At 38.0% G+C, this 12,101-nt stretch overlaps 1 protein-coding gene across 1 annotated transcript in view; it reads left to right on the top strand.

Moving 5' to 3' along the window:
* The window catches only part of MCM9 (minichromosome maintenance 9 homologous recombination repair factor), a 121,651-nt gene that overhangs the window by 77,395 nt on the left and 32,155 nt on the right, over window positions 1–12,101 (top strand). Inside the window, exon 8 of the mRNA XM_023219000.2 lies at window positions 4,645–4,819. Coding sequence (XP_023074768.1) covers window positions 4,645–4,819 — 175 coding nt within the window. The remainder of the gene's footprint in view (window positions 1–4,644; window positions 4,820–12,101) is intronic.

The following is a 12,101-nucleotide window of genomic DNA, read 5'->3' on the forward strand; positions in this document are numbered from 1 at the left end:
GGGCACCATCACGTTCCCTTCGTTCAGACGCTGATGCCTGCAATAGAAGCCGCTTACGGTACGTCTGGTCCAGCTGCAGCCTCACTTGGAACCTGTAGCTGGAGCTGCCTGCTCCGCCACAGCTGGCCCGCCTGGCTGTGCACAGTGGCTGGACACCACGTTCATTCACTGACACACCTGGGCCGCCCCATGCCCGGCTTGCCATTGGCAGACATGAGATCCGGGCCGGTAGTAGTGTGAGCTGAGTGCAGCCTGCTGGGCTGAATGGGTGGAACAAGCCCAGCAGATGTGAGTAAAACTCATGCAGAGGTGCCTCTAGCCACAGGGGTTTCCGGCTGGCAAAGCAACATCCTAAGGATCCTGTGACACGATGTGATAATAGAAATAAAGTGCACAACAAATATAATGCACTTGAATCATCCCTAAACCATCCCCACTCTGGTCTGTGGAAAAATTGTCTTCCACAAAACCAGCCTCTGGTGCCAGAAAGGCTGCGGACCACTGCCCTATAGGTAAGCTGTTTTTCTTCCTCTGGCTTCTTTTATGATTTTTTTTATCTTTGATTTTCTGAAGTTTGAATGGAATGTGCTTGGGTGTAGGGTTTTTGGGGGCATTTATTTTGTTGGTGTTCTCTGAGCACCCTGGATTTCTAATATACTGTCTGACAAAATTTCAATGAAATGTTTCACAATATTGCTTCACCTATTGCTTCTGTCCCTTTCTCTCTTTATTGTTATTCTTTTATTCCCACCACATGAATGTCACACCTTTTGTAGTTGTCCTATGGTTCTTGGATATTCCATTCTTTTTTGTTTTGGAAGTTTTAATTGGCATATCTTCAAGCTCAGAGATTCTTTCTTCAGATGTGTCCAGCCTGCTAATAAGCCCATTAAAGGCAGTCTTTATCTTTGTTAGAGTGTTTTTGATCTCTAGTATTTCTTTTTTATTGTTGATTAGAATTTCTATTTCTTTACTCACATTATCCATCTGTTCTTTCATATTGTCTACTCTTTCCATTAGATCTCTTAGCATATTAATCATAGTTGTTTTAAATTCATAGCTTGATTATTTCAGTGTCCCTGCCATATATAGATCCGATTTTGATGCTTGTTCTGTCTCTTCAAATTGTGTTTTCTGCCTTTTAGTATGCCTTTCAATTTTTTTGTTGAAAGGTAGACATGATGTACTAGGAACAAGGAATATTATGGCTAATATGCCGTTAGTATTGCAGTGATAAGGTGTTGGAGAATGGAAAGCATTCTATAGTCCTGTGATTAGGTCTCAGCCTTTTAGTGAGCTTGTGTCCCTGGGCTGTGAACTTTACAAGTGCCTCTCAGTTTTTTGCATATTCACCCCCTTGGGTGGTACCAGAGGACTGGAAGGGGTTGGAGGTGGGTAATGCCCTTCTTCTAGGTAGATAAAGCTCTAGTAAAATAGTTCCTTTTTAAGGACAGGCCTTGTTAAGAACAGGAAGTTCTGGCGTATTTCTAAATGGTTCCTTTTCCCTCTCTCTGCCAGAAGCAAGAGTAGATTTTACTCCCGTCTTCACTGAGTTGCTGGTAGAACTCTCAGTGGTAAAACTCACAGGAAATGTAGGAGTTTCCCTGTGACGGGGTCCTTCTTGATTTTTCCACTGTGAACCATTAGCAATTTGCTAATTATAGTTCAAATTTTCTTGCCTGTTTTTCTTACCTAAAAGTCTATGCTCATGAATTTCTGCTCAGCCAAGTTGTGATTCTCTGTATCTGCCTGACCATCTTCAATTCTGGGGCAGTAATTTGTCCTCTGATCTCATTTCTCTGATGGGTCTAAGAAGTGACTGATTTTTTTGTTTAGCTTTTTACTTGTTAGATTGAAGTAGTGACTTCTAAGCTGTTTGTATGTCAGACTGGAAACCAAAAGAATTCACAACTATTTTCTCCTGTGTTTTCTTTCTTTCTTTATAGTTTTACATTTTACATTTAGGTATCAAATTAATTTTGGATTAATTTTTATATTACATGTGAGGTATGGTCAAGATTCATTGTTTCTTCTTGCATAAAGATACTTAGTTACTCCAGTACCATTTGTTGAACAGATTATCTTTTCCCCATTGAATTGCCTTTTTATTTTTATACAAAATCACTTGACCTTCTATGTGTGGGACAACTTTTGGATTCTGTTCTGTTCTAATGTTCTATCTGCTTAACCTTTTTCCAGTACCATACTGTTTTGATTACTGTAGCTTTGTTGCATGTCATGTGAGACCTCCAAGCTTGTTTTTTGGTTTGGCTCTTCTATTTCCTTTGCTTCTCTATATAAATCATAGAATCACCTTGTCACTTTATTTTTTAAAAAAATCATGCTGGGATTATGCTTGTAATTGCATTTAACTGCAGAACAGTTTGGGAAGATTTGACATCTTGAAAATAGAGTTTATTCCATCTCTGTTTGGTTGTCATGATTTCCTCTATCAGAGTTTTGTAGTTTTGCATACAGATTCTTGCATATATTTTGTAAGACTTATACCCAGATATTCCATATGTTGACTTGTGTCCTGCAACCTTGCCACACTCATTTACTAGTTCTAGTTGGTTTTTAGTAGATTATTTGGGATCTTCTATGTAATCATATCATCTGCAAATTTAAACAGTTTTATTTTTTTTTTAGTCTGTATGTTGTTTATTTATTTTCCTTGCCTTATTTCACAGTGGCTAGAACCTCTAGCATGATTTTGATTAATAGTGATAAGAGAAAATCTTCTTGCCTTTTTCTGATCTTTGTAGGAGATGAGGAAACATTCAGTCTTTTATCATTAGGTGTGTTAAATATAGGATTATTGTAAATACCCTTTATCAAGTTGAAGAAATAATCTTCCGTTCGTAATTTTTGAGGGTTTTATCACAAATGATTGTTGAGTTTTGTGAAATGTGTTTTCTGTATCTGTTGAAGCAATCGTATGCTCTTTCTTCATTAGCTTATTGATATGGCGAATTACACTGATTAATTTTTGAATGTTAACTGCACCTTGCATTCCTGGGATAATCCTCACTTGGGTGTAATCTATTGTCCTTTTATATATTGTTGGATTTGATTCACTTGTATTTTGTTGAGGATTTTCGCATCCATATTAGAGGTACTAGTCTATAGGTTTCTTGTAATATGTCTTTGCCTAGTTTAGTATGACCATTCAATTATCATGACAATTAGTGTGATAATTCTGAGTTCATTTAATGAGTTGGGAAGTGTTTACTCTTCTATGTTATTGAAAAATTTGTGTTGCATTGACATTATTTCTTTCTCAAATACTTGGTTGAATTCACTGTGAAGCCATCTCAGCCTGCTGATTTCTGTGTTGGAAGGTTTTTAAATATTTAATTTTGAAAACAAAGGATTATGGAAATTATCTGTTCCTTTTTAGATAAACTGCATATTTCAAAAAAATTTGACTATTTTGTCTAATTATCAAATGTATGGCGTAGAGTTATTCATAGTATTTCCTTATTGTTAGTTCATTGTAGAATCTATAGTTATGTCCCCTCTTTCATTCCTGATATTTGTAACTTGTGTCTCCTCAATTTTTTTTTTTTTGGTCAGTCTGGACAGAAGTTTATCCATTTTTATCAGCAATAGTTATTCTTAACGTACTCATGTTTCATATACCTTTTAATGAGCTTTAGTTATATTTTATTTAAATATCCAAGAATAAGATATTTTCTATTGTTATCCTCTTTTGCAGATTAATAAAGTCAGGCTTGTCTATATTAGGAAACTTGCCTATAATTCAACAGCTAGAATGACAGCTCTAGTATTCAAATCAAGTCTTGTTGACTCCAAAGCCTTTGCTTTTGACCATTCTGCTTTATTAACTGGTATCAGGACAGATCAAAATCAATAAGACATATGAAGATAATCCCTTCCCTCATATTGTAACTGGAAGCAAGCCTTTCATTTTCATCACTGGAATGTAGTTTTACTATTCGCTGTCACTGCACCCTTTTCTGTAAACAGCGTGTATACACAACCTCTGTCATAAGGTCTCTGGAGATCTTTTGCCCTTCCAAAAGTTTAGACCACTCGATCAAAGCACCTACAAGGAGAGACAGAAAATTTGGGAACTTCTGGTTGCTACAAAATACTGGAGAACACAACTTAGATTTTTAGAACATAGGAGCTTATGAGGCCTTCCAGTGACTAGATATGTGACGCAATTGTCCTGATGCCATCCATTCTTGGTTAACTGCAAATAAAAGTCTTTATGCCCTTCTCTTTAAAATGCAGGCATCTCTTTCCTTTCAAAGGTTAAGATATGCCTTTTTTATTTTTTTAAGACAAGATCTCGCTCTGTCACGCAGGCTGGAGTGTAGTAGCTCTAATATGGCTCACCACAGCCTTGACCTCCTGGGCTCAAGCGATCCTCCCGCCTCAGCCTTCTGAGTAGCTGGAGCTACAGGTGCACACACCACCATGCCCAGCAATTTTTTAAATTTTTTTTGTAGAGAAAAGGTTTCGCCATGTTGTCCAGGCAGGCCTCGAACTCCTGTGTTCGAGAAATCCTCTCACCTTGGCCTCCCAAATTGCTGGAATTACAGGTGTGAGCCACTGCGCCCAGTCAAGATGATGCTTTTGAAAATAAAAGTTGACATGGCTTGCTTGTTTCCTCAGGTCTGACGGTAACTGCTGTAAAAGACTCAGGAGAATGGAATTTGGAGGCTGGAGCATTAGTTCTTGCAGATGCAGGCCTTTGCTGTATTGATGAGTTCAATAGCCTCAAAGAGCACGATAGGACCAGTATCCATGAAGCAATGGAGCAACAAACCATAAGCGTTGCTAAGGCTGGGTAAGAGTTTCTTTAAAATCTATGGGAGTAATGGGATTATTTAATATTTGCTTAGGGGAAAATGTGAAACGTGTTGAGCTGTAAGGTATGTTTGGTCCTCTTTGGGATGATCAGTTATCACCCTTCAAGACACACACTGCAGTTTTTCCTTATTAGACCATACAAGTGTGTGAGGAAATAAAAATGAGCTATTGGGAAAAAGAAAAGGAAAAGTAAAGTATAAATGTGGTTGACTAAACTAATGGAAGGGATTTATGCAGAGCTTTTAATGCAGGATTCAACTCATTCTGTCTTTCATTCAATAAACATTGTGTGTGGTACTCTGGACATATTACTGTGTTAGGAATTTTAAAAAGTTCAAAAAGAAAAAAAAAATCATAGTTTCCGGCATTCTCCTTATAAATCCTAATGGAAGGTTGATCACAGCATATGGAAAACGAAATGGTAAATAATGTAAGCATAAGATGAAATGCCTTTTGTGACTCAAAGAGGCTCAGGATTGAGCTGCATGACTCCCTGGCTACACATAAAGTAGAGGAAAAGAATAAGCCAGGTTCAGACAGAAATCTCACACAGGCACTGAAGTGGTTATGGGAAACTCACCTGGCTACCAAGGCTGGCCACCAGACAGACTGCCAGGTCATTCAAGCAATAACAGGGCTGAAACTGTTTCCATCTTAATGCTGCTATTATGGACGTGAAGCCAACTGATCAGACAGGTAGGGCTGCCAGCAGTGTCTTCAAATAGTCATGAGTACTTGGGAGCCAGGCAGACACTGGTATATAGAGATTCTATGAGATCGATTTGTATACTCTAGCAAAAAAATTAATGAGGAGTGAGGTAGAGGGACGGGGGAGAGTAGGATGTAGCCCACCAGAAAAGACACAAGAAAAAGAACTATCAGACCTACTCATTTGTTCGTTCACTAAATGTATATACTCATTAAAAACCTGCTATGTTTCAGCCATTGTGCAAGATGCTAAGAAGTGCAAAGATGAATAGAACATTGTCCTTCAGGTGTTCACGATTTTATTAGAAAAAATAGATAAATCCACAATAGAAGTGTTATAAGAAAATATACTTTAATTATTGCTTCTAAACTCTTTGAGGAAATCAGAAGTATAGTTTATTAAGCGTCTTCAGAGACACTTGTCTCATTATATCTCCATTTAATGAGCTTTTTGTGCTATCTATAAGTACGTTGTAAGTTCCAAAATCAACATTCTATAGCTGATTCAGTTCAGTTGTTGCACCAAAAGCCTGGGCAGTTTGTCATAACTGCAGCTACTTTGTGTACTGGAAAAATGCTTTTTCCACTGTATGTGGTAAAGGACTGGTTTTGACTTTTTTTTACTCCCTCAGAGACATATTGTTATAAAATACAAGAAAAAAGAATTATTAAAAATGTGAAATGAAAAAGCAGTGACATACAAATATTTCAGTAAATTAAATCCAGTACTATATAAAAGGGTTATACATTATAACCAAGTGGGTCTCATCCCAGAAATGAAAGGTTGGTGTAACATTTGATCAATCAGTGTATTAGACTAAAAAACAAAAAACATATCCCAATAGATGCAGATGATGTGTTTGATGAAATTAAATACTCATTCATAATAAAAGTTCTCAGCAAACTAGAAGTTTCTGTCCCTGTTTAAATGCTGTCTATGGAAAACCTACATGAGGGCGGGCATAATGACTCAATCCTGTAATCCCAGCACTCTGGGAGGCCCAGGCAGGTGGATCACCTGAGGTCAGGAGTTTGAGACCAGTTTGGCCAACATGGTGAAACCCCCTCTCTACTAAAAATACAAAAATTACTTGGACATAGTCACACGTGCTTCTAATCCCAGCAACTCGGGAGGCCGAGGCAGGAGAATCGCTTGAACCTGGAAGGAGGAGGTTGCAGTGAGCCAAGATCACACTCCACTGTGCTCCAGCCTGGGCGACAGGTGACCTCTGTCTACAAAACAAAACAAAAAACACCTGCATCTCATACTTCATGGTGAAAGACAGTGTTTTCCACTAAATATTAGGAGCAAATTAAAGATATCAGCTCTTCTCATTTCTGGTCAATATTGTACTAGAAGTATGGTCAGTTTAAACAAAAGACATTCACACTAGAAAGGAAGAAGTTAAAACTGCCTGTATTGTATGTGGTATGATTGTCTACTTAGAAAAACAAAAAGAATTTAAGAAAAGCTACTAGAACTAGTAAGTGAATCTTACAAGGTCAATGTATAAAAATTAGTTTCTGTTTGCTAGCAGTGAACAAATATACATTTATATACATTTATGAAATAAAATATACATTTATAATAGCATCTCCAAACAGGAAGTATTTCAGGATAAATTTAGCAAATTCTATTCTAGATTTGTACATTAAAAACTGCAAAACATTAAGAAAATTAAAAAGGACTTAAATAAATGGAGAGATATACCTAGTTTCATCTATCAGACTTAATATTGTGAAGATGCAAGTTCTCCCCAAAGTGATCTGTAGAATCACTGCATTAAAAAAAATTTTTTTTGAGACATGGTCTCACTTTGTTGCCCAAGCTAGAGTGTAGAAGCCCGATCATAGCTCACTGCAGCCTTGAACTCCTGGGCTCAAGCCCACCCCTGAGTAGCTGGGAATTACAGGGATGCACTACTATGCCTGGCTATTTTTTTTGTATTACTATTTTCTGTAGAAGTGAGGTCTTGCTATGTTGCCCAGGCTGGTCTCAAACTCTTGGGCTCAAGTGATCCACCTGCCTCAGCCTTTCAGAGCACTGATTACAGGCATGAGCTACCATGCCCAGCCCAGTGCAATGCTAATCAAAATCCCAAACACCACCTGTTCCCCAAAAACCTATTGAAATTAACAACAACAAAAAAATCCCATCAAGCTTTTTTGTAGAAATCAGCAGGCTGGTTTTAAAGTTTATATAGAAAAGCAAAGAATAGCCAAAGTGACTTTGAAACAGAACAAATTTGGAGGACTTACTTTGTTTTAAGATTTGCTATAAAGCTGTAATTATCAAAACATTGTGACGTTGGATAGTCTCTTCAATGGAAGAGAATAAAGGCCCAGAAATAGACCCACAGATAATGTCAATTGATTTTCAAGAATGATGTCAAACAATTCAACAGAGAAAGGATAGTTTTTGTTAAATTGTGCTGGAACACTTGAATATTCATATGTTTTCCCACCCAAAAAGACCTATACCCAAATGGTTTATAGCAGCTTTGTTCATATTCATCCAAAATTCTATAAACAACTCAGAAGTTTATCGACTGATGAATGGGTAGGTCAATCTTGATACACCCATACCATGGAATACTACTAGCAATATAAAGGAACAAACTACTGATACACTCATGAATCAGCAACATGGATGAATCTTTTTTTTTTTTTTTTTTGAGACGGATTCCGCTCTGTCGCCCAGGCTGGAGTGCTGTGGCCGGATCTCAGCTCACTGCAAGCTCCGCCTCCCGGGTTCCCGCCATTCTCCTGCCTCAGCCTCCCGAGTAGCTGGGACTACAGGCGCCGCCACCTCGCCCGGCTAGTTTCCTGTAGTTTTTAGTAGAGACGGGGTTTCACCGTGTTAGCCAGGATGGTCTCGATCTCCTGACCTCGTGATCCGCCCGTCTCGGCCTCCCAAAGTGCTGGGATTACAGGCTTGAGCCACCGCGCCCGGCCTAACATGGATGAACCTTAAAAGCCTCATGTGAAGTGAAAGATGACAGGTACAAAAGGCTATATCGGGCCGGGCGCGGTGGCTCAAGCCTGTAATCCCAGCACTTTGGGAGGCCGAGACGGGCGGATCACGAGGTCAGGAGATCGAGACCATCCTGGCTAACCCGGTGAGACCCCGTCTCCACTAAAAAATACAAAAAACTAGCCGGGCGAGGTGGCGGCGCCTGTAGTCCCAGCTACTTGGGAGGCTGAGGCAGGAGGATAGCGGGAACGCGGGAGGCGGAGCTTGCAGTGAGCTGAGATTCGGCCACTGCACTCCAGCTCGGGTGACAGAGCAAGACTCCGTCTCAAAAAAAAAAAAAAAAAAAAAAAAAAAAAGGCTATATCGTTTATTATTCCATTTATATGAAATGCTACAAAAGGCTAAACTGTAAGGAGAAAAATCAGAAATTTCTGCTAGGGGGCTAGAGGAAGAGAGTGACTATAGAAGGGCATTTTTTTAAGATAATTTTTACTGTATGTAAATTATGCCACATGACCCTTAATTTTAAAAATATAAAAACCCATATATTTTATTCAAGATGCTACAGACATGAATTCACTCTGTCCGGTTGCTATTAAAGTTTCCAAACACTTATTCTTCCCGTACTCATCTCTTCCCTGCTTGGTAACAGCATATGAGTGGCAAGTTGACAGCTGAAGCTTGGGGTCAGGATAGTAGACCGACATTTGGAAGGTTATATAAAGTAATAACAGTGCCTGGAGAGGCAATACCATTTATGATCAGTAAAATCCCTTTTGTAATTGGAGTGACATCTTCCAAAGGAAATAATTTGAAGGATAAACCTTCAGATCGGATTTTTTTTTTTTTTGTCTATTGGAAAGGAGAAGACATGAAGCTATAAAGCTAGCAGGTGAGAGATTTGAGCTTTAATTATTTTGCTACTAATATTTATAGTCAAGTTTTCATTGTTTCTCCTTTAAACCGTCTGTCAAATATGTAATATAGAGTTACGTACCACATAACATTTTTGTCAGTGATGGACCACATATATGATGGTGGTCTCATAAGATTAGAATACCTTATTTTTACTGTGTTTAGATATGTTTAGATGCACAAATACATGCCTTTGTGTTACAGTCGCCTACAGTATTCAGTACAGTAACATGCTGTGTAGGCTTGTAGCCTCAGAGCAATAGGCTCTACCATATAGCCTAGGTGTATAGTGAGCTGTACTCTCCAGGTGTGTCTAAGTACACTCTATGATGCTTGCACCAGAACAGATTGCCTCATGATGCATTTCTCAGAACATAGCCTCGTGTTGAGCAACCTGTGACTGTATATTGAAAGGAGTTTTGCCTGAGAAGCACTTTGAGTATTTTGACTTAACATAGTTTCCTCAAGAGCTGCTTTTTTAGACCACCACACCGTGGTAGGCATTGTTCTTGTGGTATTACTGTGTGAAAATTTGTATTATTACAGTTTCAATATAAGGTTCTTTCTGTTTCGTCTTAGCTACTATCTAGAATTTAATACCTCCTTGAACTATGGCATGGATCACAACCAGTATTTTAGCCTTGCAGTTTCTTTATATTTACATAAGAATTTTTACTTTTCTGAGCATTTTAGCATATAGATTTCATTGAAAGATTACTATAATTATTTACTGCATTAAAGGAATTACAGGATCTTTGTTCTCCTCTAGTTATTATAGTAAAACTAGCATTCTCTTTTGTTCCTCACCCCACATAACTAATTTCTGGGTTCATAAAGACATTTGTACAATTTTATTATTATCATGCATTTTAAAAGATATTTAGTTCCCAAATATTACATAACCATGTAATTATGTAATTAACTCTATTCAGTGGTTTGTACCTTTTATTTCTCCATCTTGAAAAGGTTTCTTTTTTCTTGATCAGTTTAGTGAAGACATTTTGTAATTACCTTATAATAACAGAGCTTGGGTTCTTATGGTCTCCTCTGATCTTACTGAACAGTTAATTTCCAGCCTATTCCAAGGGACAACAGGACCACCATGTGCTCACTAGCATCTACCAGTAGCTGCTTTTGATTTGGAATGTAATGTTTCTAATACATGCTGGCCTGAAAATTTCAACCGGACTTCACATTTCTCACATGGTTCAAGAATTTAAGCTGGGTACAGTGGCTTATGCCTATAATCCCAGCACTTTGAGAGGCTGAGACAAGAGGATCCCTTGAGCCTAGGAGTTCAAGACCAGCCTGAGCAAGATGGCAAGACCCCTATCTCTATACAAAAAACAAAACAGCAGCCGAGGACAGTGGTGTGCGCCATAGTCCCAGCTACTCAAGAGGCTGAGGACGCCCTTGAACCCAGGAGATCAAGGCTGCAATGAGCTATGATCACGCCTCTGCATTCCAGGCTGGGCAGCAAAGTGACATCTCTTAAAAAAAATTAAAATATTATTTAAAAACAGAGCAGTCAGTCATACAACCTGGATTTGAGTCTCTTCTTTCTGTCTTGGATTATTAGGTTCTGTGTTTTCCATACAGAGAATGTGGCCTGAAACAAGAACCCCCAGGAGGAGCAGATGCTTCCAAGAGATCAAACACTGCTTTAAACTGCCACTGTTGCCACTCAGGACAACAAATACCAACAATAACAACAGTGAATATCCCTTCATTTAAAGTAAAGCAAAATTAAATTGTTGATATTTTTGTTAAAAATAGTTCAGTTATGGTAGAAAGAGCTTTGGTGTTAGAGAGACCTAGAATCAATTCCAGCCGCTGTTACTACTTTTTTAACGTTGTGGGTGATAACTATCATCTCTGATACAAAAATAATAACACCCTTCTTCTAGGGATATTCTCAGATAGAGTTCGTGTATGTCAGCTTAGGCCTGGGTCAGAAGATACTTACGGCTCTTCAAAATTATTTTATTTCATATGTACATAAAGGTGTTTATAGGCTTCTCTGTATTTCTGAATGCACTTGCATCTCCAAAATAGTTTCTGAAACATTACATCAACACCATTACCAATAATCACAAAAAAGTAATATTCAAGCCCTCTTTGCGGTTCTTTTTTCTGCTTAGATATACCACTGAGGTTATAGGTTGTTAAAGTGCATGTTCAAAAGTAGTTTGAATGCTTTTCTTTGTGTAGTTATATTATTTATTTGATATACAGTTAAGAAGTTGTCTTTGAAACTTCTGTTTTCATTCACTTATAGCATTTGCTGTTTTTACCTTTTTTAATTAATTTTATTTTCTGAATTTGTAAAATATGGCTTGTTTTAACAAAGTCAAACCTGTATAAAAAGACATGCGAAAGAAATCACATTCACATCCCTACCCCTTCCATTCTGTTTTCTTCTATCCCTGATAGATATTCATTAGTTTCTGATTTGTCCTTCCTATGTTTCTTTTTTTGCAAAAATAAGCAAAACCCATGGGGATAGGTATGTGTGCCTGTGTATACATCTCCCTTCTTTCTTATCCAAAAGATAGCAAACTACATACACTCCTTGGCACTGCTTCAATGGTATTCCATAGATGATTATATGTAGTATTCTTATTGTCATGTTTTAGAAATTCTGCAGTTTTAGTTCATATCC

The sequence above is a fragment of the Piliocolobus tephrosceles genome, chromosome 5 (genome assembly GCF_002776525.5).
Source record: "Piliocolobus tephrosceles isolate RC106 chromosome 5, ASM277652v3, whole genome shotgun sequence".
In the NCBI taxonomy this organism is placed as follows: Eukaryota; Metazoa; Chordata; class Mammalia; order Primates; family Cercopithecidae; genus Piliocolobus; species Piliocolobus tephrosceles.